Consider the following 24,562-nt stretch of genomic DNA (forward strand, 5'->3'; position numbering starts at 1 on the left):
GTATGCAGGCATGAGAGCGAGACCATTAAAAGCACAGAGGCAGCAGAAACAGCAGGCGGCGGTTTGTGGCCTCGTTGCACTGACTGACTGTAGAATAATAGAGCTGGACGTGAGTGACGGGTCAGTAAGTGGAACAAAGTGCACCGATGAGTTCCTGGCGGCATTAACAATGGCTTTGGTTCTCAGGTTGTTTTCGGAGTCCTCGTCTGTGTTTCACGCCGCGGAAAGGCAGGTAGGTCAAAGGTCAAAAGTCAGTCTGAAGCCCACATCGTCGCGGTAAGCGCGTGGTATGATAATTAGCCAGATTCAACGTGAGCGGCCTCATTTTAAATAGTCATCAAATGCAAGACAGTCCTAAGCCAAGCAACAGTATATTATTCATTATTATAAGCTGCAGACTGCTGTTATGACATCGGGGTTCTATGTTGCAAATCACATTTTCTGCACTACATCTGGAGCTTCAGTTAGACGTCTGCATATTGTTGACATCAAGACTCCTCTCATATATTTGTTGCCTTTTAACAGACCTTGAGGAGGAACAAACGTCTCTGTTGCTTTAAAAACAAAGCATTTTAAACGGAGAGATGCTGACGATGCGACGACGCACTGTGAAGTTTTAAAGCCGTTTTGGGCGAGTGAGAAGCCACGCAGAGAACGAGTAGGACGGATGTATGTGAGAAATGTTCTGTGAGGCTGACCTCCCCCCTCCCCTCCCTCTGCCCCCCCCCAATGAAGGGCCCACGCCGTACCAGGAAGTGAAGAGACTTGCTGGAAAAGAGACGGCATTGTCTGGAGTCAGACGTTTATGTTGAGCGGCCCGGCGTGGAGCGTAAACGAGCGGGTCCGCCAGTGTAATGAGTAGCGTATTGATTATTGCGGCTGGCCCGGTCTCGGCCGATCAGCTGATGTGCTTTGACTGTATAGTGAATCCTGGATTTAGAAATGTAACCTGTGGGCATTTTTGTTTCTGATGAGATCCACATGCAGAGTTCTGATTGGATAGTCCACCTAAAACTATTGAATCGGTAACACAAGTATTGAATTGCTACTCCACGTGTATATGAAACAGTGCAAGAGCACTACTGCATATCACACATTACGTACTATATTTACATTAGTCAGTTTGTAGCAATCAGTGTTGCTGAACTGAAATGCATTTTTTAAAATCAGATTTTAGCATTTCGCAGGCTGTGCCCAATATATGCATGACCGAGCATGTGTTACAGCAACCCTGAGCTCTGGTGAGCATTTGTCCCAAGTGTCCGTCCACATCCTGTCTTTTTGCACATCCAAATCTAGAAAATATCCCTGGCGACATTCAGTGTATACTGCAAGGAACGGCATCCAGCAATTGTTATATGCAGGAGAAATAACTAATGGTGATGGTTCTAAAAGTCCCCCCTCAAGGAAAACAATGTCTCCAAGAGGCCCAAGAGGTGTCACCTCTCTGTCTGTGGCTGGGTCCACATTTACAGACACTCTATTAAACCAAATCGCTGAATAAATAAGTGTTTGGGGATTGTAATGACATTTGGAAACAAACCTGCAAGGATAAAACTCTCCTAGTTAGGTGGGATTTGTCAAGAAAAAAACAAAAACATTCAGCCATTAATGAATTCCTTTTTGTTATTTACACATATAAACCTCCTACATGTCGGAATGTCTTCTGCGGCAGCCGCGTACCTTAAAACATCAAACACAAGCTCAACTCTGCATTGAAGAAAGAAGCCGCTGTTGGAGACTCTCAGAGAAACCAGATGGGGGCACCAGCCACCTAGAATTGCTCTCATGGTTGATGTCAACCCCCCCCCCCCCCCTCCCCTTTTCTTCTATGAAACTTGTTTCAAGGCTTTATTGCAAACACACCCGCAACAATGATGATTCACATCTAAAACCAACCGGGTCCAATGGATTTGAATAAAAAAAGTGGAATATCCGCTTTCAGTCACTCTTGAGCGTTTGCAGGGTTTTCTTTCAAATTCTTGCTTTTAGTGGTTTATAACAACGGTGGTTGTGGCTACGGTCTTATATTGTGTTTTTATGGGCCACTGAGCAGGAGGGGAGGCAGACGGCTTCCTTGCAAATGACCTTTTAATGAATGGCTATTTACATCCCCACCCCAAGGAACCTCCCACAAGATGTTTGCTTAATTACTTACTTATTGCAAAACTAGTTTGTCGCCCCCCTGCTGCTGCAGGTCACATGAACCACACAAAAGCAAAAACAATGAGTGATGACCCCCCCTCCTCATAAAAAGGGGCCCACAGCGGAAATGCAGCTGTTTTCCCCCCCATATCCTGGAGGTCACCTCCCCTACTTACAGGGACCACTTCGGTCCCCGAACCCTAGCTTGCGCCCCACCGGGGTCCTAAGCACAGCCCCTCTCTGCGGGCTGCGCGCTACTATTGTCCGACAGCAGAGCGGGCTGTCTGCGCAAAATAAAAGGTGTCCCCCCCCACCCCCCCACCGCCCCACTCCCCCACCGATTCTCCGGACTCAGCCGCCATGTGGGCCGATGCGCACGGGCGGACTGGTGGGGGCGGGCGGCGTGGAGCGTAAACGAGCGGGTCATCAGCGGGAGTCCTCTCACCGGTAAGGGAGCAAGTAAGGCACAGCGGAGGGAGAAAAAAAAAAGAGAAGGAACGCGGGAGGGAAGGAGGCAAGGAAAGAAGGAAGGATAGGAGAGCGTTTTAATACCAAATCGGGACACATGTTGAGCTAACGGCCGACTCCCCCCCCTCCCTCCCTTCACCCCCCCTCCCTCTCCATACTTCTCCTCCCAAATGCATCTGTTGCCTCGATCGCTTTCCCGTTTCCGATCCCTCCGCGGCCGGGTGCAGCGGGTCTCCTGTCCCGCTCCACCGTGAGGATCCTCCCCGCCGCGCGCCACCATGGACCTCAGCAAAGTAGTAAGTGCTAAAGTTTTTGTTGTAGTTGTTGAGTTTTGGTTAAAAAAAAATAAGGACAACCGCAGGACGTACAAACGTGTTTTTTTTAATGAGGTGGTGACCGAGACGTCCCGTTGCCCCCCCCACACACACACATATATGAGCTTTTTGCGCGATCACATGCAAGTCGTGTTCCGTGCAAGCTGCTCGTTGTGTGCTCGTGTTGTGCTGTGGACCTCGGGGTGCCACAATAATGGAGGAGCCGTTTAAATGCACTCACGCCTTGTGGGGGGGAACGCGCCATGTACAATGCTGTTAAACGGGGCCGATTAAAGAACCGCAACCTCTGCCCGGCCCCGGTGTGTCCGCGGCGCGGGCATCGACGCGCCTTTAGCGGACTCCATTCTGGGCCCCGAGACGTGTCCTCTGTGGCTCGCTGTCCAGCTGCAGGTCGGTGGAGGAAAAACGCTCTGCAGAGCACAGCTCACCGTGTGCCGTGAATGTCAATGACGGCTGGTATTGATGCCCGTTGGATGCGAACCTAAAAGACCAGAGTGTGTCTTTGTGTCACTCTCAGTGCTGCACGAATTAAAGGGATACGGTATGAATTCAAAGTCACAAGCAGCTCAGTACGAACAATCTATTCAACTGTGTCTGGGAGCTAAACAGTTTCAGATTGTGTGTGCATATATATACACATTATATAATTGTGTGTGTGTGTGTGTGTATCTTTGCTGTGAATGAGGCAATGAAGGCCGGTTGTACTGGAGCAGGTGCACATAAGCCCGAGCAACCACACTGGCCTTTCACTGCCCACATGGATGGATGGGTGGACTTTTTTTAGTCCTGGTATAGTAGGTGTGGGGGAGGGCCGGTGATGAAAGCACTCCCGGACCCCTCTTTCCAATCAATCCTCCTCTGAGGAGTTTGTATTGAAGGAACACCGGTAAACATGTGTAGTAGAACATGTATGAAGAGGGTCAGGATCCAGTCATTCTCCTTTCATAACTGGAACGGGGAAATCCTCCTGATGACTGAAATGCATCACAGCTGCCCAAACAAAGTCAGCCGGCGGGCACACGGCACAGACAAAAATCTCCTCCTCTGGATCTCCGTTCGGTTGCACTTTTACAGGTTATTTAAGTCAAACCTTTTTGACGTTATGGGAAAGCAGCAGTTCAGCAGCAACCCCTCAAGGCTCTTCTGCTGCTTCTGCTGGCTGCTGTTATTGTTTTGAGCCGTTTATTGTGAGACCGAGTCGTACCAAAACAAACGTCCGGGTTGGTGCACGACTTGTCAGCCACGGCGGACTACATTCACAAACCGCTGAAAGAGACCGTTTTAAGGCCACTGCATTCCACGAAAAAAAAAGCTTTTTCGCCGAGTTGTGTGGTGTTGAAATGATGCTAAAATATCTGCAGATGTCAGATAAACGGTCATTTTAATGTGTCATTGCAGTGACTGCTGATACTTATAATTCTATCCAATAGGGCTCTCTGATTTTATTTTATTTTATAAAGAAAAGTATCAATCAACACAATGGTTGATTTATTCATTGCTCCACATGCAACAAGTTCACAGATTATCATTAATATTATTATTTGGGCTATAATAAGGAAACAAATGAACAATCGTCTGTATCGGACATCTTTATTCCTATTTTTGATACTTTGTGTACAGAGGAGCCACCTGTTTGCTTCCTATTTCTGCCTCACACATCACTTCAGTAACGTCTCCAGAGATGCACAGCAAAAGGTTCCCTAAACAAATCGAGGTGACAGCTGCCACTCAAACATTATTAATAAAAAAAAGTCCTGCCGAAGGAGCTGTTGTGGAGCGGTTTAATTGGGGTCCTTCAGGAGAACGCACCCCCGCGTGTTCTACAGGGCGGACTCCGATGTCCACGCGTGCTCGGTGTAACGTGCGAGCGGGCTGGACAGATGTTCCTTTCATAATGTGTCGTCATGACATCACCGGCTCCTTCACACAAGACTACAGAAAGCCATCCTGTTAGGAGGGGGTCATAAACCTGCCGTGGGGGGTGTTGGCCTGCAAGTTTAACTGTGTATGTGTGTGTGTGTGTGTGTGTGTGTGTGTGTGTGTGTGTTGTCAGCCTGCTGCCGCCCTCCGGTAACAGAAGCCCGGTGCTCTGAGGTCCCACGTCGCAAATATCCTGAAGCTCTCATGTTTTTATCTTTTTTAATGGGCTCTTAAGAAACGGCGTCATCCCCACTGGGCTTATCCGCGTCACCAAAAGCCTCGTTATTAAAGGGGGGGGGGGGACGCCCCGTGTGCTCCGTCAAAAACCAAAACGTTGAAAGTCACTTAAGCCTGTCGATCGACCTTCGTGATCTCGATAAGACTAATGGACTCCGTGGCAACGTAGATGCGCTGTTTCACGGTCACATACGAGCAGCGCTGTTGATTTGCGATGCAGATGTGACCTGTGTGCTTTTTTTTTGTCGTTTTCCTTCACCCTGCGTGCATTCATGAGCACGGGAAGAATAAGCCTCTCTGAAAAAAGAACAACTTTTCCACTTTCCTCGGGGCCAGCCGGGCTGCTTTTCAAGGGGTGTGGAGTGACTGTTGAGGGCGGATGTTCGTGTCCGATGCAACACGTAAAATGGTCTTTAAACAAGCAACACAGAAGGCTCTGTTCAGAGGAGTGACCTTTGCAACCGGGTGGAGTCACTTTTGGAAAAATGTTTGGGCCCAAAAGCCATTTCCATTCAGTTGCAGATTTTTTTTTCTTCTTGTGTCTTTTTTTCTTCTCAAAAGTGCCATTTCACGCTGCGGGAGGATGTGCGCTTGTGTGAAACCCTCGGTTGCATGCGGTTATTGACGGTTGTGCATGTTGACCGGTTAGGAAACGCCCACTGATTTTTGTTCTTCTGGGTCAAACACAAGCGATACTGACCTTAAAAGCCAGATGTGGTCGTTTGTGAACCTGTGAACTGCGGGTTTGTCAGCACACAGGATACTGTACTAATAAAGAAACATTCATGCTGGATTGGATATAATTCATGTGAGAATATCTGATTCCGATGAACCCGCGGTGCATTATCACCCTGCTCTGTAGCCCCCCCTCTCCACCTATATCAAGCATTTTAGCATCTTTCACCACATTGTTTTTCTTTTTTTTATGTTGGGGTTTCGCTCTCACCGCTGCTGTGTTGTGCAGCATTGGGCAAAAGCTCGAGTGGAATACCTGATGATAGGAATGCCAGAGATTGGTCGACACAATGGACTCGCTGGTGAGCAGGGTTTAGCATTCAGCAGCTAAAGAGACATATGTTTCCTTCAGGTGATAAGAGAGACCAAAAGAGTTAAGTTAATGTAGGGAGTTATCGCCGGCCCAAATTCTGTGCTTTAGTCTGATTTGTATATAACTGTCTGCATCGTAGCTTTTTAATCACAGATACGGCCATCTTCAATGTAAACACTCACACTAGAGTGACGTGAAGCGAACATTCAGCTTAGCGTGAACAGTAAGTCCACCGTTTGTAACTACTCGGTTCTTCTTTTGGTTCTGTGGAAACCACAAAACCCAAATCATCGGACCGTGTGTGACCGATTGGATCACTTCCATTCATTTGAGGAGATCTGACTGCTCGTGTTTGTTTGTTGTTCGTCCCCTTTTTCAGTGACCTCGCCTCATTCCCATGAGAGCTTCAGCAAGTCCTATTTTATTCACGACTGGTAGCTGCAGCCTATGACATGACGGTGACCCGAGTTGTTGTGAGCTGGTGGTTTTCCCTTGAAAGACACCTGGTCGTCCGGGAGGAAGCACGCGCGGGTGGGGGCGGGGTGGTGGGGGTGGGGGGAGAAGGAATGACGTGGTCGGCCCGACCGACGCGTCTCCGCCGCTGTCTGGGTTGACCGAGCGGTGGTTTCTAGCCGGCGGTGGGAGGAGCTGGGCATTTTTCAGCAGGCAGGAAATGGGCAGTGCCGGTTGTGCCAAGACAGGAAGTCTGACTGAGCGCCCCAACCCTTCCTCCCCTCCACGAGCACCCCCACCCCCCGCTGCACCTCAGTGCCGCTGGGTTGACAGACAGACCATGCATATATTTGTCTTTATTCATTCATTCCTCCCTCCGTCCCCTCGCTGCATGTACCCCCCTCCCCCTCCCCGCCGCTCACAGTGCAGACAAGTCTCAGCCGCAGCGTTGCCACCTGCCGCCGTGATGCGGCGTCCATATTTACCCCTTTAAAGCACAAGAAGGTGTGAAAAGCCCTCTGTTGCATGGAAACGTGGAATTGGAATCATTTATAAACAGATGGAGGCCGAAGGTCGTGGCCTCTGTGGAGAAAACTTCCATAAGGAAGTAAAAGTATTTACTGTAATGCATTCTGTGAGTCTTCATTAGAGCAGATGCTTGACAAAAGAATATTGTCAGGGCTTCTAAGAGCACTGGATACACTTTCAATTTAGAAGGGATACGAATGTTTCCTGGTGTTTATCCTCAAATGTCTGAGCTCTCTCTTTGTTGTGCTTTTCCTACTACAAGTAGAAAAGGAAAATACAGTCGGCTCCCACGGTCTAAATAAAGGCTTTGTTTTGTTCTCTCTCTTCCTTTTTTCTCTCTCGATGCAGTCGATACCTTTTAAATAACCGGTGTTTTTAAATCACGTTGAATTTAACACGTGCAGAAAATCTGCACATTGGAGATGTTGGAACCATTGAATGAATTTTTTGTCAACTCTCTAATTGATTAATGGACTCATCGTTTCAAATCCAGTTCAAATAGGTCAATCAAAAAACAACAACTTGACTTTATGACTAAATACATTGGTGTGCAACATGTTTCATCAGATGGCCATCAGAATATATGATCTGGTAAATATTTGATGTGTCCTCCACCCCTCTGGACCCCAAACGGCGGGGGGGTCATACCATTAAACCACTTAAACTCGCTTGCATCACTCCACTCGCGTACACAGCCAGCACCTCCCGTCTTATCTCTGCCCGCCTGGAAATTGAATTGCCGAGACGTGGCCTGCGAATCGGTGGGATCAGATTCGAGGTGCGAGGCCCGTTTCATTTAGCAGGCAGGAGGCGCTTCCCCTCTCCTGGACGGACGCTGCAGTGGACGCAGCCGATCAGCATGTCAATGCCCTGCTTTCTACTGAAGAGGCCGACTGGGGTTGGCCAGGCTTAACATGACATGCTTTCACCAGTGAATCAATAACACTTTGTTCGATCGCGCAGCCGTGGACCGAGAAAGGGAGTTTTTCTAAAAGTAGTTTTGTGTGAGTAATTGGCTGAATCATTGTCATAACCTGTGGACGTGGTGTTGAAAACAAGGCGAGGCCCGAGCATGTCGTGTCAGGAGGAAAGAAGTTGAGGTTTCTGAGCACATTCACCAATTTTAAGATGCTCCCTCGGGGCTGATCTTTGCTCCGCCCCCTCGGATTCACCTGCTCCTCACCTGCGGTTTCTTTCCCCACCGCTGCGCCCCCTCAGCTGGTCGGCGTGACCGCTCCACGATGCGTCGATGCCAGGACTCTCGGGCAGCTGGCACCCTCTTTCAACCCGAAGAGCACAAAGTCTCACTGTGGGCTAATTGGGTCATTCTCATGTGGGAACCAGGGGTGCTTTCTCCATCATCCCCAGAGTATTTGGGTGGAAGTACAAGGAAATGCATAAAAAAAAAAGAAGCTGAAATAATCAGATTCACGTTAAACGAGGCATGTTTGAAAGCAAACAGATGATCCCAAACATAATGCGTTTGGTTTTGGTCTTATGTCGTTTCTACTGCGTGACCTTTTGTACCGGCGACAAAGCAAGATAACCGCGGCAGGAAATGACAACAACAGCTAGAATGTCCTATTAATTGCATCACCACTATCTGCACATGTTTTATTGAAAGTGAAACCGAACAATAACAGCACCCGGCTCAAAAAAATGCAGTTTTATGAGTTGATTTTCTTCTCACACTATGTGTTTTATGCTTGTAAGATCAGCGTAACCAAATGAACCAACCGAGTGCTAAATGCTATTGTGATGCATTAACTGTTCATTCTTCAACCTCAAACATAACCACTTAAGGTTCATTTTACTATTCAGTTTCATACTTTGATGATTTGATTGAAAGCTCCAGAGAAAATGTGTGGCTTTGATCCGTTAAGTCTTTAATTCCGTTTGTTAAGCGGTGTCGGAGGTCTGTGTTAAAGCAACAGTTCCAGAGCTGCAATAGACATCGGCCCAATGTTGCTTGTTGTCCGTGCAAATAATTCTCCAAGTGCAACGCAGGGTTCTTACCAGCTGCGGAGATGAGAGAAGTAAATGTGAGTTAGATTTTTTTTTCTAATTTTTTTTTTTTAGTTTCTATATTGGTAAAAGCAGGAAGTGTAACGTCTCACAAGCCAGATGCTCAAATTGAACTCTGTGACCTTTCCCTTGCGCCCTCATCGGGGGAAATGTACCGTAGCTCCGACCGTACGGGAGCGCGTAAGCCCTCACAGCCGGAGTACTGGCTCAGGTTATGTGCAATAAGAAAGGTGTTGAACTTGTAGCTCCGGTGCTCATGTCTGATCATCATTGCGCATGTTTAAGGACCGGAGCGGAAGCGTGGTCCCTTGTCATGTATACGAGACACACACACACACACTCTGCGGTGTCTCCTCGTCATCGACCGGATGACCAGCGGAGCGCAGGCCGGTGTGGATGACGCTGAAACAGGAGCCAGCAGCTCTGCATTCCTCCTCCTGGCCTCACTTTGCTTCAGTGAAGCGCCGCTGTAGCTCCGTGGTAAATTAGATTTCTGGGGACACAAAGACTCGTGTTGGACAGCTCGCTGGAGCTGGTGACGAGTCATTCAGGAGGATGCGGCCGATTGTCTTCTGTTGTTCAGGCAGTAAAGGAACTTAATAAAATTGTTTTCCTCTAACCCCAGTGAGTTATTCTATAGCCATTTTATGTTAAGAATTTCCTGGACATTTTAGATTAAAAAAAGAGTCTGTGACACCCGGTCGCTTATTTAAGGATGCAGATGTTGTGGTCAAAGTTCTTCCCTTCTTTCCCTCCCGGCTCGCTCCTCCTCTTCCTCCAATGATTCATCACGGTCCGGACTTCTGGTCCTGACTGCTCACATGATGGAAGCGGTGGAGCAGATTTCGGGGGGAATCTGTGGGAAGTGAGATTGTGAAACGGGCCTGACGTCCTCTTGTTGACGCCACACGCAAAGGGTCACGATTACCACGCCGACCACAGCGGCTTTATTCATGTTTTGTTTGAGCTGTGTGGTATTCTTGGTTCAATTTTCCTCTCTTGTGCAACTTGATATGTCAGCCAGATGTCACTCCAGAACACCTTGTTTTGAAAAGCATCTGAAACGACTTAAACCCTCAAATACTGTGGGCTTGGAATTCAGGGCAAGAGCATTTTCCATATTTACTCAAATCCCACAGCTCCCCTGTTTAGACGCCTTACAAAAAAACAATGAGGGACACAAAGAAAAGAAAACTATAATTATTTTGGGATTTTTTGTAGTTCTATTATTATATTGAATATAAGTAATCTATAAAAAGCAAGTGTTAGCATGCTAACATACTAAATGTTGTGTTAGCACAGAGCTGCTAGCTTACCTGCTAGCTTCGCTAGCCAATAAATGTCTGATTGTGCGTCTGCAAGACCCCTCAGATGCTCCACTGATCATCCACTCGTGAGTGAACGAGTCCTTGGATATCTGAAGACCGTGTTGTGGCTCAAGTACTTCCTGTCTGTCTGCACTCAAAACATACACAATTATATCTTTCTTTTTTATGATTTAAGGACGTGTTGCTGTGAGGGCTTAAAATAAATCACAAACACAATTTCTAGCACCTCGTACGTCTACCAATTTTAGGAAGCGACTGTTTTGCGGGGGGACACGTAAAGAGAGAAATGACAATGAGAGGATGAATGATGACAATTGTAAATTGAACATGTAATTTTTGTTGTAATGTTTGTTCGTCTTGATGTTATTGTCTCATTGTCCAACGTTCTGCACCAACCACCATGTCAAACTTGTATGTCTAACATATTTTGCCAATAAATTCCTGATGCCGCTTGATGAGGCAGATGTTTGAGGAGCTCGAGCCTCTCAGCTGCTTCCATGAATACTAACTCCGCAGAAAATAGGTCAATCGGGTTCTGCTAAAAGAAGCGCTGCCACTCTCAGTTCCCCATGTGGTGAGAAAAGAAAAGGGCAGCTTTCACAAAGGTGGAAGGGCGTCAACTTTTAAAATGAAACGCGTGTTTCTTGTTCCTGTAAACTGATTTGCGTTCTTCATTTCTCTCCTCTGTCCACCCTCTCTTCCTCTTCTCAGGCTGTCAGCATCAACAAGGCCATCAACACACAGGAGGTGGCCGTCAAAGAGAAGCATGCCAGGAATATCCTCACATTGAGTGTGTGTGTGTGTGTGTGAGTAGAAGGTGCCTTTATCCTGATTTCCATGTGTGAGGAGCTGTTCCTCCGAGGCTGCGGAGCCAGATGATGTAGCCTGTTTAGTCATGTGTGTCAGTCCCTGGGAGAGGAAGAACTCAATTCAATGTACCTAAACGATTTATCAATAGCTTTGGTTTTAAACTTCACAAAAAATAAGTTGACTAAAAAAAAAAAAAATAACATGCCAGGTGACTTTCAAAATACCATCTCAATGATGATGACACGAAGTAGGATCATATTTTCTCGTCTGTCTGAGCTGTCGACACTGTAGAAAGTGTCTCCTTGTATCATATAAACAAGTACATTTGTCCATAAAAGTCCAGTAAACTGATTCTAAAATCTGATTCATCTGATGATGAAAGCACCTTTTTTAAATATAAATAGAACGGGGATGATTTTCAAGTGTATCCACTCGTCTGATATAACACGACCCTCCCAAAGAGTCGGACACACACAGAAAATGTCATTTCACGGTAACCGCCCAGTGATCCTTGACCGGCCCTCTGCACCCTGCATCCTGGGCACCCATCACGAGAAAGGTGGCCACACTTTCTGGGCGGCGATCAACCGGCTTCCTCTCTCCAGCAACGCGGTGCTCTGCTGGAAGTTCTGCCACGTCTTCCACAAGCTGCTGCGAGACGGACATCCAAACGTACGTGGAGACGACGACATTTGTCACGTCCTCTGAAGCGCACACGTGGTCCCTTTATCTGTACCCGGCGAGTCATGCTTTATTAACTCTGTCCCCGCTTGTCCCCCCTCCTCAGGTGATAAAGGACTCCATGAGGAACAAGGCGGACTTAACGGATATGAGCAGGATGTGGGTAAGGAAAGACACAGATTATTATGTCTCTGCGGCCACAAGGAGATGAACCTTGTACCTGGAATGTGGAAACATCAAACATGGATAAATAAAGGAGTTTTTGAATGTTAATCAATTAAACATATTTCCCATACCTATTAATTATAATACTACGGCCCCCAGGGATGACGCTCAGCATTGTCTGGTACCACCGGCCATATTTTGGTCATTGTCATTAGAATACAGCCACCCGACCAGAGGTCCAACCAGTCGACACATCTTCTCTCTATTCCTAGAGGTTTTTACTTTTTTTTTCTATAATCCGCCATGCAGGAAGATACAGGAAGTTTGGTCCCTGTGACCGGGGGGGGGGGGGGATTGTGGCCTCTCTTTCCTGTTGTGTCATCACCCACCCGCACACCCAAGCTCCAGGAAAAAGGAAGCGAGAAGAAATTGGCCACAGAACTACTCTCATTTAGCTTTGTCCACACTTTTGGTCCGGGGACATTTCTATTCTGGATCTGTGCAGCAGGAGGAGAGAATATTCCGACTGCTGCGAGATGATTCAGCCCCGCAGCTTGAAATTGAAATGGCTCCTTCATGTTTTTTTTATGCTGCCTTCAGCCAAAGTGCCTCAAATTTCCTCAAAACACGAATCGATTTGCTTTTTTTTTTTTTCCTTCTATAACCTGCATGTCCTCCCGGAAGGAGAAAAGAATATGTTTTCCACTTTTGAACCAGTCTCTCCTCCTTCTCTAATGCGCCCCCCACCCCTCCTCCTCCTCCCCAGGGTCACCTGAGTGAAGGCTACGGGAAGCTGTGCAGCATCTACCTCAAACTGCTCATCACCAAAATGGAGTTCCACATCAAAGTGAGTTGGCCTGGCCTACATAATCTCTCAGTCTCCCTCGTCACTCGTTGTCTTTTGTCTCCGACTCTCTCTGGTTTTAGTGCCGGAATCCGTAATGTGGCCGTTTTGTGGGACAGCCGTGCGCATCACAGGAAGATGTCACGAGTGGTTTTAGAGGGCAGTTTGCCTCGACGTAACATTAGAGTACAAAAGAGTAGTGTGACGCGCGCACCATTAAACTCCATTAATAATTAAACAGTTCAGTGCTGCGGTTTTATCCCTATTTTCGATGTTCTCGTGTCTGAGGTGAATCATTTATGAGTGATGTACGCGCTCGGGGGGGCAACTCGTCCGGGTCTTTGTACTTCCATTCAAAGTTCTTGTTTTTTGCCACTGACAAGCTCTGATTATTATAACCGTCTAACAACATTATTGAAACAGACATTAAGCGTTTTGGTTTACCTTTTGCCTGATCCAGTCTGTCTGTCCTCAAGGCGTAAATTGGCTAAATATTCAGCCAGAAAACACGAGGCCAAGAACCAAAGGAACACGTTTTGAAACGTACATTAGTCAGCTTTAGTGTAATTTTTCTCCTTGACTCTTTCTCACACAACATATTTTGACTTTTTGAGTTAATTATTTTTTTGACTAATTTTTCCACTATATCTTAATTACTAATTTCTTATTTCATACATCGGCGTTTACTAAGACTTAAATTCATCAATGGCAAACACAAATATAAGTCATGCATGTATTATGAAATGGAAATTAGTACCCCGAATGTGTACAGTATACAGGCTGTTAATGGTGATCGACATCAGATTGGGCCTGGAAGTGGTCATGTGTTTGTCTCAGATGGTTATTAGTACGACTGAACCTCCCACTGTGGTCCCCTCTTTCAGAACCCTCGTTTCCCTGGCAACCTGCAGATGTCGAACAGACAGCTGGACGAGGCAGGAGAGAACGACGTTAACAACTTGTGAGTGTGGCTTGTTGTTATTATTATTATTAATGTGGTTATTTACGTTCCCAGGATCCGGATATTAATTAGTTTCAGTGTTCTATCTCAAACTGTGTTGACCAAAGTGTAAAATTACACCTAAATGGATTAATACATTTGTAATAATGCAAGAACCTTCTCATGGTGAAAATCTATGAGTTGCTGTTTAGCACAAATCAATAGAAATTCAAATAGTGAACTAATTTTATTTGATTAATTATATATTCTTTCACTATTCACACAGTCTTAAAATTAGACCTAGAAGAACAATATAGAATGAAAATGAAGAGCAAAGATTTTATTCAAATGCTTTAAAAAAGTCCACCACAAACTGCTCGTCAGAGGCTGTAATGAGCTGTGAGCGCTTCCACCAGGGAGGGATTGTTATTATTTTAGAAAATGTGTTCAGAGTTATGAAACCCAGTAATATTAAAAGTGTGTGGCACATCATTTAACTTTTGCCCGTCTTTTTTCTTTTGATAAACCTGCATATACACACAAGCGTGGATCGCAAAGCGGATTAATAAAACGTGTTTCCCTCTTTCTGTGTCTCCTCTCTTTTAGCTTCCAGCTCACCGTGGAGATGTTTGACTACCTGGAGTGTGAGCTCAACCTCTTCCTGGGGGGTAAGCTATTCTTGTCTGACTCTGTGCCGCCGGCCGGCAGCTGTGATTATCTGAGCTGGATTATGATGTGGCACGCACAGGTTGAAGACACACCCACATACAGGAAGACGCGGTCTGACTGATAGGTGTAGCGCATGCAACGGTGCACAGAAATAGACTGTGACAGCTGTTAGTGGTCAGGTACTGGCTGGTGGCCGTGCTGTTGTCTGGGTGATCCAGTCTGGGTTAAAGACTCTTAAGTATGGACGTGGGGCTCCCGTGATTTTCTCCCATTCATAAACGAACGGAAGGCAATTAGGAGTTTTCCAGAGAAACCTGCCTGAAAAATCTCGTAATCGGGGCAAAGATTTCCTCTCATGACTTATGTTTTCTTTGTGTTTGATTCTGTGATTCTACTGAATAAAAATACACGTCCGTGTCACTCACAGCCAAATCTCAAAGCCCTCGTCAGATTCCTCTTTTGGTGCGGTATATTTTAAAAGCATCACGTCATCCCGGGGTTTGTGTGTGTGTGTGTGTGTGTGTGTGTGTGTGTGTGTGTGTGTGTGTGTGTGTGTGTGTGTGTGTGTTCTAGCTGTGCAGGAAACCACACCTCTGCAATGAACAAAGAAGTTTTTTTGAGATTGGGGACATGAAAGAGGGGCGTAATGACGGAGTCAGACAAAGCTATTAGTGTTCTGGTTGATACTCAACTTTAAACCCTAATTCCCCCCCAATAAAAGAGTCAGCTGTTCGCTTCTCCCCACTATTGTACTACGTTATAGTAATGGTATAGTAATGTGTTTCTCCCCCCCCCCCAGTATTCAGCTCCCTGGACATGTCCCGGTCGGTGTCGGTGACGGCGGCGGGCCAGTGTCGCCTCGCCCCGCTCATCCAAGTCATCCTGGACAGCAGCCACCTGTACGACTACACCGTCAAGCTGCTGTTTAAGCTGCACTCCTGTGAGTCAAACTGCACGACTGCAGGCCGAGTAGGACCAGCACACAAGGTTGTGCAGAGCACATGAGGATGTTGTGCAGTTAAAGAGGGACATTTGTTTTTGTTAAGGTGCAAATTAGAGTTCAGACCTCATTCGTTTTTTCCATTATGCATTAATCTGGGAATGATGTAGAGGAAAATTGGTCAAATAGTAGAAAAAACAGCCGTAAATTAAAGACAAAAAGCAAATCTTCATATTTTAGAACCTGGCACCAGCAAAGATTTAAAATTGTAAAAACAATTTATTTATTATTTATTTATTTTTATTTATAGATACCTGTTAAAGATGTGACAGAATGAAGATTAGATATGCAAATAAAATCATCAACTTATTTAACGTATTTCTTTTAAATCGAGTTGAACCGAAGACGACGGCTCCGTGAATTCCGTTTTCTAGAAATGTTTCTAGAGCTCCCTTTGATCAACTCCAACACCACTTCACGACACATCTGTTCGTTTGTTTGGGAGATTGGAAGGCTTTCCCCTCCCAGCGTTGAAACCTTCACGCTCTGCATCCCGTCATCCACGTGTGCACTCAAACGTTGCATAAATACAAACACAGAATACCTGACCGCTCTTTGTGTCCCGTGTGTGCAGGCCTTCCAGCGGACACTCTCCAGGGCCACAGAGACCGCTTCCAGGAACAGTTTAAGAAGTATGAAGTTCACCGCCGGTCACGGTTTTCTCTCCACACGACCCAGCGTGACCTTGAGGACTGAGCTCTCAGCGTCGAATGTCAAATCTGTCCTGACCCCCCCGTCTCTGTGTTTCAGGTTAAAGGGTCTGTTCTATCGCTCCAGTAACTTGCAGTATTTCAAGAGGCTGATTCAGATCCCACAGTTGCCTGAGGTGAGGACCGGCCTCACCAATTCCTCGATTTGATCCAGATCCAAGTCTCAAGTTGACGGTTGCTTTAGGTTTCTGCTTCCCGATGGATTAATTAATCCATTTCCCATCGACAAGTTCTGCGTTTTGAAAGTGTATCCGTGCATACTCGTTTTTCATACCTTAAAACAATTCTTCACTCACAACCCGAGAAAATCTGCTTGATTTATTACAGTTAATTAAGAAAGTTAATGAGGAAAGATAATTGACTTTGCCCATTGAATCTTGTACCCTGCTACATATGAGGTGAACTGCAATGAGGAGGGTGACACGTGGGCCGCCTTCACAATATGTACCTCTTGCTCTCACTCGATTTGTATCTATTTTAGGATGTAGCTCACATTCATTACTAACATGAAATGACAAAAACACTCCCTGCACACTGTCATAGCCGCACGCTCTCCTTCACCCTTCATTTCATGGCAATGTTCCTTTAATTTTGAAATAACCTTTTTGCAATTGTTATTGATGTTTGTCTTTCATTGCTTTTATCTTTATTGTTGAAATCGCACAATGCCTCCTTAAGCCCCTCCGAGAAACTAGAATGTTGAAGGCTGCTAAACTACTAACTCACTTTCAGAGAGGTGATTCACAGAATTTGTACCATCATAGTTCATCATTGATAGAATCTAGATATCAGTGGAGAGAAATGCATGTTGTAAAACCTGGTCAGAGTTTCAAAGGGACATTTGGGGACATGTTTAGTTGGTAAAAGCCTCCTAATAACAACATGGTGGTTTATAATTGTGCCCTGTGTGTGTGTGTTGTTTCCCGTAGAACCCTCCCAACTTCCTGCGTGCGTCGGCTCTGTCTGAGCACATCAGCCCCGTGGTCGTGATCCCGGCAGAGTCGTCGTCCCCGGAGTCGGAGCACGTGGTGGAGACGGACGACCTGGTGGACACAGACGTCCCCGTGCTGCCGGTAACTAAACAGGAGAGGTTTCCTTGAATGCGATTGATGTGATTTGTCTCTAGTTTGAAGAATGGGCAATTCTTTGTAAGGTTACTCTCAATATCTGGTTTGTATTCATGATGGCATTTCAGGGTCTTTAAATATACTACTTTTCACATATCTGGCTGTTGGGAAAATCCCACTTGTCTTCTATTAAACATAGTAAATAGTGAGGAGATAAATATTAGTAAATGCGCTGATTGCTGAATTACTTGGTTTAGTTAATGACAATGTTTCAAGTATATATTTACTAATGATATTTGTCTTTTAAAGTTGCTTGTTTTTAACACACAGGTTCCTTTGGAGACCAAGTTCGACGACCTGTTCGGCACCTCGGCTGCTATCGACCCGTTCAACTTCAACGGTCAGAACGGCTTGAGGAAGGACGACAAGTAAGAAAGCGCTGCGTGTCTGCATGATGCTAGTTGTCCAGCCAAATTTCTTTTAAAGTCACCCGGGGTTTCAGATTGTAATGTCCACGAATGCTTTGTCTCTATATCACCCAGAGATCGCCTGATTGAGCAGCTGACCAGGGAGATCCAGGCCCTCAAAGACGAGCTGGAGTCTTTCCGGCTGGAGGTAAATCATTTCTTCACCGCTCTGCACCGCCGTCTACAGCGGATTCCCAGAAAGCCGGAGTAAGTCTCTCTCTGTCCCGCCGCAGAGCGGCCGCTTGTGTCAGGCTCTGAGGGGACGCGTCAACGAGCTGGAGGCGGAGCTCGCCGAGCAGAGCCACCTGAGGCTGCAGGCCGCGGGAGAGAGCGAGTTTCTGAAGGCGGAGCTGGACGACCTGCGGAGGGTCCGAGAGGACACGGAGAAGGAGCAGCGCAGCCTGACGGAGATAGAGAGTAAGACCACGTCAGGGACGTTAGCGGGGAAAAAGCTCCTCGGCCGTTAATGTGTGATGGAGAAAGACATTTATTACATCAAGGTACTTTTTGTCCTAGTCTGACAAATCAAAAAGCTACAAGAAACTCTAAAACCAGTTCCACATCGTGTTCCGCAACACGCACAATATCCATATTATATTATATTACTATATATATTACCAAATCGTACAGGTATTTAGATGCTGTGGCAACCATGACCAGAATGACCAGAAAAACACAAAGTTGGGGGCTTAAAAAGTAAGGAGAAAACTAGAGGTTACAACATGAACAATTTAAAATGATTAGTTAAACAAGGCCTTGGTTGTGACCCCCACTTGCCTGCAGTTTTTGTCCATGATTGTGTCTGCAGATATCCGTGTATGTCTGTAAATCTCTATGTTGTGTGTTTGTGTGTGTGTGTGTGTGTCCAATCAGAAAAGGCTCAAGCCAATGAGCAGCGCTACAGCAAACTGAAGGAGAAGTACTCTGAGCTGGTTCAGAGTCACGCCGACCTGCTGAGGAAGGTCAGGAAAGACAAGTCTTACTTTGTCAAGTTCAATCAGATCCTTCTCTGCGTCCCTCGCTCCTTCCGAAAATTCTGAGTTCCGTGTGTGTGTGCGTGTGCGCGTGTGTGTGCAGAACGCGGAGGTCACCCGGCAGATGACGGTGGCTCGGGCAGCACAGGACGAAGTGGACGCGGTGCGGCGGGAGATGCAGGAGAAGGTGAAGGCCGCTCAGGAGGTCGCAGGCAGACAGGTGAGTGCGACATCAAGGTCGTTTTCAATGGCGACGCGCACGATGCATGATTCAAATAATGAGGCGACGGTGGGAATTTGACTATAAGAAGAAACCGCTCGTTGGTATTTTCAATTTTTCTGACTCTCGGGACTTGTGTTGCTCAGGAGAGGGAGCAGCTGGAGCAGCTGCAGGAGCTGCAGAGAGAGCTGGTGTCCAGCAGGACAGAGCTGGACTCTCTGAAGACCACCGCGGCCTCGTCACAACAGGTCGCTTTCCTCTCACAAAGTGTCGCTCCAATTTGCTCGCTGTGTCTGCAAAGTCGATGTGAAAGGTTTACACAACACATTTAAAAGGGTCCTAATTAATTTAGATAATAGCGGCTGCTGCGGGAGAGTGTGCAAAGATTCATGATGGGTCATTTTTTTTAACTTACAAATCCGGGTGATCCTAATGGAGCGCAGTTTGGATCAAAACGTCAAATCAATCAATTGTAGTTTTGGTCTTTGCCCGTCTGTAACCTGTATGAGGCTGTTCACATGGTGAAAACTAAACCCTTCAAAGGGAATCGCTGCTCGGTTATCCATGACATTTACACATGTTCCCAACTTTCTTTTCATCTACACATCAACTGTTGTTTCCCCCATTTCATTTGTTTTGTCAATTGCTACGTCGCCTCCCCTCTTTGTCAAAGCACAAACATCCTGTTTCCGACAGAATTGATTTAAACTGATTAAAATCTCTGGAAAATCTGGGTTTAGATTCAACAGCAGCACAATAGATTTCACCCCCTACTATTCCAGTTAATCCCCTTTTGAGGCCCCTCATCTCTGCAGAGCTCAGAAGCCAAGTTGATGTTTGTAACAAGCGGCCGAGAAGGCATTGCTTTAAAAGAAGGGACCACAATGAAAACACACGAGCCATAAAGTCTTGTTCAAACGACTGCTTGTGCTTGGTTCTTTGCTTCGGTTCGCACCCCGCCAGCAAAGAATCAATCCGCAGGAATAATTTGAAGGGGAGTGATGGTTCAGTGAGCCATGAATTCCCCCTCACAACTCCGCCGATTGCCTCTGCCTCACCATTCCAGATGTTTCTCTGCACACGCGGCGTACCTCTCCGCCGTCTCTGCCTCCCACTCCTATCAACACTGTCGCTCTTTCTGTCCGCCTACTCTTCCCTCGTCCGTCTGATCTCCCTCGTCCTTTTCACGCACAGCCCACGTTTCTTTGCTCCTGTCCCATGCTTTCAGCTTTCACAGTATACATCCAAATTATTAATCTTGTTTCTTATTTCTGCCTTTCTCTCGGACGTGCTGGGACTCAGGCTGTAAGTCTCACACTTGTTTTTTTTTTTCTTACTATGCCCTCGCCAATGTTTATTTAACTAGTTGGCCATCTAAAAATGGCATTGCACATACTTCTGGAACACAGGATCTGTCTTCACTCGGTTGCCTCAGTTCACGTTTGTTGCAGTCAAGTTGCATAACAGCAGCTTGCCAAAGTTCTTTTGAATATAAACTCGACCTCGACTTAAAACCTCTCTGGAGACCGTCCGCCTCCCCGCAAACTTAAATGGAGGCATCATTGTTATAATGAGCGGCCAAAGATGAAGCGGGTTCTCATTGTGTGGTTAAAGCACTCGCCTCAAACCGCATCCTGAAATGTCACGTCGGCTCCGCGTTATCCTAACGAGGTCTTCCTGCGGCTTCGTTGTTCCCCCGTAATCATCGTCTTTTTTTTCTTCATCCCTCCATCTTTAATCCGCCCACGCAGTCGAGCGAGGTGCTCGGCACCCAGCTGCTCGCCCTGCAGTCCGAGAAGGCGGAGCTCGTGCAGTGCGTGTCGAAGGTGGAGGCGGAGCTGGCTGTCCGTGGGGAGGAGCTACAGCGAGTCCAGAGCTCTTTGGCGACTGAGAGGGAGAGCGGAGTGAAGACGGCCGAAGCCCTGCAGAATCAGCTCAATGAGAAGGTGACGGATTGTCTTTCCTGCCAATTATCTTTCCTCATTAACTTTCTCAATTAACTGTAATAAATCAAGCAGATTGGTTGTGAGCGAAGCACCCAGAATGTCAATGAACGCCTTTATCATTTACACATTTGGACCCTCTGACATTTCAAATAAAGGCTTGTGTGATAAGTTCAACCGTGTGTGTGTGTGTGTGTGTGTGCGCGCCCACAGGAGAGCAGGGAGCAGGCCTTGGAGAGCCAGCTGGTTTCGGCTCGCTGGTCCAGCCTGCAGGGAGCGGTGGAGGAGGCGGAGAAGATCATACAGGATTCGCTGGCTCAGATAGACGACCCGGCGCACATCAGCTGCACCAGCTCCGCAGGTCAGAGCAGCTGTGATCGGATGCTGATTGTCCAGCTGCTGTTTGTGAAGATGTTTGAGGACGCGTTTACGCCTGAGCTCCCATGTCGGTCTCTTCTTCTTTTATCTCCGCAGACTACCTAGCATCCAGATGTCAGGCGGCTTTAGACTGTATGGGCCGACTCCATTCCGCCACAGAGGCCTTCCTTGCCGACGACACAGGTGAGAGGAGCTTTGTAATAGCGAGCAAAAGATCAAAATACGTCATGTGTAATAAGCTGGTACTTTCACGACTCAAACACAGAGCCGTAAATTATCATCATTAAATGCCCGGCGCTCACACAGGTGTTCCCTATTGTTCTGCTCGACAGCTCGAGTTGAAGACAAGGGAAGCTTTGCAGGGAATTTTGTGATCTCATCACTTACTAAACTAACCTACAAAGGATAATGATGTAGGTGCAGTATAACTAAGAAATAAGCGAGGGTAGGTGTCCATCAGGAACGGGCTGTACAGAAGGGGGAAAGAGGAGGTTCAACAGGCATTTGGAGGCTTTAAAACACATGTTTCAAACTCACGGCCAAATCCGGCCTGCTGGGGCCGGATGACTTTGCTATTGTGAGGATTACAGAAAAGTCCTCACGCGGTCGTTTCTGACAGACGAGAGGCTCGTTGTGTCTTTTTATATTAGATATAAAAATCCCCGTCAGCCGGATCGTCTGCGCCACCCCTCCCTATGATTTCAATGGTCTGGCCAACCAAAGTGGGAAGTATGTGGCCCAAACCTGAAATTAGTTTGACACCCCTGTATTAACACATGAATGATAAAAACAGAGCGGGCTGCCAAGTAGCGACAAAGCCAGATCTTAAGATAAGAGGAAAAAACATGAATCACAAAGCTAATTGATTACTGAAGATTAGGGTCTGTATATTACGGTAGTTTACTATATTCAGAATACTACTTTATTTGTTGGTTTTTAAGAATTCCAACCATCATTATTGATTAAAGACATACAGATACATGAAAGAATATAATATATCGATGCAACGTGACAGTGTTTTAATATGTCTGTGTTTACGTTGACTGAGGTTCTATCGAATGATCTGTTCATGCAGGTGTATCTGCGCTGGTACGAGTGGTGACCCAGTGTGGCCACCTGGTGGGGGACACCATCGTTCAGGGTAGTGCCACCTCCCACATGGTGCCCGTGGAGCAAGCTGACGGTACGTGTGTGTGACACAGATTTCACTCCTGATATTATCGGTGGGCTCAGACTTGTACACGTCTGTAAGCGGCCCGTAGCTCCTTGTGTGTTAAGACTATTGTCGCTATAATTTGCTGGGATTTAGTTCTCTTTGTGCGATGTCAGCAGCCTGGATGAGTTTAAACATGCTTGTATATAATGGAGCACTGGACGCTAGTCGTATTACTGCAATAACAGCATAGAATTGTGGGACTTCAGCGGGGTCTGTTGTTTTGGTTCTGGAACCCTGTGTCTTAAATTGGGCAAATCAAAGTACAGTTCTACTGGCTGCACTGCATCTAAAGCCTGGTTTATGCTTCTGCGTTTTCAGAGCGACGCAGACGCAAGCCCCCCTTGCGTGTCCCTTGCGTCACTTTTCACACCTCCTTGCGTGTGTCGAGCCATTTTTCTGGGCTTGCAAGGCAAGCCTCCCGCAGTGCACCAGGCTGCGATTGGTCCGCTAACTACGTCCTTTACGGAGTCTCACATTTCCGCTTTCATAGCCCGATACCGCCATTATTAAAACGAAGAATGTTTACGAGAGAAACGGATCAGATTGAAGAACTTTTGTCCGAAGAAATGCGTTAATATGACCGCTTATATAAGCCGTCATTGGCGGGTTGTAGAAGCGGGTTGGATTCACGGAGGGAGATCGCCGCAAACGCCGGTTTGCCGGTCGAGAGGAACAAAGTTGTGGAGGAAAATACGGGACAAATGTGTCCGCGATGAAAAGCGATAAAGTCTATGATAAATAAATAAACAAATAAATAGACGTGACTCTCTAGGTCGTCTTCAACAAAACACGTTAATCCGCCTGTTGTTCTGGAGGTGAATTGCTCTGCAACACACGCAGAACCATGAATTGAAACGAGTGCGTCAACGCAGAGGCAAACACATGCGCCGGCCTTTAGCAGGCGCATGCTTCTGCAAAAAAAACCTCTGTGGAGGTAGTTTGGTTTCCCCTTTTCCTCTCATCCTGTTGCTGTTTAAGCAGTTACGTGACACTTCAGGACATGTCTGAATAATTACCAGTGCGGCCACCAGCGTTGTTTTAACAGACAATCTCATCGTGGCTGGTTGTTATTTTCTGCCGTCTTGTACTCCATGTGAACCTGTATATTATGTAGGCTTAACACTGTTAATGTCATTCATTTTTCACTGGAGCAGCTCCGTGCATTGTTTGCATATTGTAATGACATAACGTCCCCCCTCTGTGTCCCTCCCCGTGTCCCTCTCAGCGCTGTCGGACAGCGTGAAGGCGTGCGGGACTGAAGCTCTGGCGCTGCTGGGCCAGATGAAGCAGCAGAGCAGCATGTACGCGGCGGACAGCGGCAAGCTGAGGGCGGCTCTGGAGGCCATCCTGGCCACCGCAGAGGTCCACGCTTCATTCATACCAATAGTTGCACCCCGTGAACATAAGATGGGATGAAGAAAATGAATGAATCTCAACGGGGGTAAAAACGTACTCACAGTCTCTCCTGTCCTGTCTTTCTTTCTTTCAGAAGCTGCGTCCTCGGGGTTTGGAGCTGCAGCAGGGGGAGCTGGGAGATCTAGTGGAGCAGGAAATGGCGTCCACTTCGGCTGCGGTGGAGTCGGCCGCTGCCAGGATAGAGGTGTGTTTGTGTGTTTAGCTGTGGTCCACTGGTGTCAGATGTTTGGTGTGTGTCTGTGTGTATTAACCTTCGTTTGTTGCTTCCCTTCTTCTGTGGATCCCAACAGGAAATGCTCAACAATTCTCGAGCAGTTGATACAGGAGTCAAGATGGAGGTCAATGAGAGGTAATGCACCAATCAGACTGACTTTACTTTTTACCGCCTCCTCAAAGAATGCATTTTTTTAACATTTAATTTAAATGAGATTTAGGAGATGTTTTCTTTTTTCTCCATACAGTGGCAGTCGTTTGTATTGAGCATAACTTAACTGTGATCAATAACCAGACCCACATCTGTGTTCAAAGACAAATTAAATCGCCTAAATAAATATGACGTTTAGTAATCAGGTCCG

At 46.7% G+C, this 24,562-nt stretch overlaps 1 protein-coding gene across 3 annotated transcripts in view; it reads left to right on the forward strand.

Moving 5' to 3' along the window:
* The window catches only part of hip1 (huntingtin interacting protein 1), a 33,834-nt gene that overhangs the window by 3,651 nt on the left and 5,621 nt on the right, over positions 1-24,562 (forward strand). Inside the window, exons 1-25 of one of the 3 annotated variants that reach the window (XM_078098410.1) lie at positions 2,369-2,592; positions 2,841-2,909; positions 11,199-11,262; positions 11,827-11,969; positions 12,085-12,141; positions 12,910-12,990; positions 13,872-13,948; positions 14,534-14,595; positions 15,396-15,536; positions 16,171-16,228; positions 16,347-16,422; positions 17,236-17,379; positions 17,704-17,801; positions 17,916-17,988; positions 18,074-18,257; positions 18,714-18,802; positions 18,918-19,034; positions 19,181-19,282; positions 20,786-20,980; positions 21,191-21,338; positions 21,452-21,538; positions 22,431-22,538; positions 23,797-23,933; positions 24,061-24,171; positions 24,278-24,336. In XM_078098410.1, the coding sequence (XP_077954536.1) occupies positions 2,892-2,909; positions 11,199-11,262; positions 11,827-11,969; positions 12,085-12,141; positions 12,910-12,990; positions 13,872-13,948; positions 14,534-14,595; positions 15,396-15,536; positions 16,171-16,228; positions 16,347-16,422; positions 17,236-17,379; positions 17,704-17,801; positions 17,916-17,988; positions 18,074-18,257; positions 18,714-18,802; positions 18,918-19,034; positions 19,181-19,282; positions 20,786-20,980; positions 21,191-21,338; positions 21,452-21,538; positions 22,431-22,538; positions 23,797-23,933; positions 24,061-24,171; positions 24,278-24,336 (2,429 nt within the window). In that variant the 5' untranslated portion in view covers positions 2,369-2,592; positions 2,841-2,891. Of the gene's footprint in view, positions 1-2,368; positions 2,910-11,198; positions 11,263-11,826; positions 11,970-12,084; positions 12,142-12,909; positions 12,991-13,871; positions 13,949-14,533; positions 14,596-15,395; positions 15,537-16,170; positions 16,229-16,346; positions 16,423-17,235; positions 17,380-17,703; positions 17,802-17,915; positions 17,989-18,073; positions 18,258-18,713; positions 18,803-18,917; positions 19,035-19,180; positions 19,283-20,785; positions 20,981-21,190; positions 21,339-21,451; positions 21,539-22,430; positions 22,539-23,796; positions 23,934-24,060; positions 24,172-24,277; positions 24,337-24,562 lie in introns of those variants that run through there. The other 2 variants (XM_078098409.1, XM_040189694.2) reach the window with 2 other exon arrangements.

Source organism: Gasterosteus aculeatus, chromosome 1, assembly GCF_964276395.1.
Source record: "Gasterosteus aculeatus chromosome 1, fGasAcu3.hap1.1, whole genome shotgun sequence".
Classification (NCBI taxonomy): Eukaryota; Metazoa; Chordata; class Actinopteri; order Perciformes; family Gasterosteidae; genus Gasterosteus; species Gasterosteus aculeatus.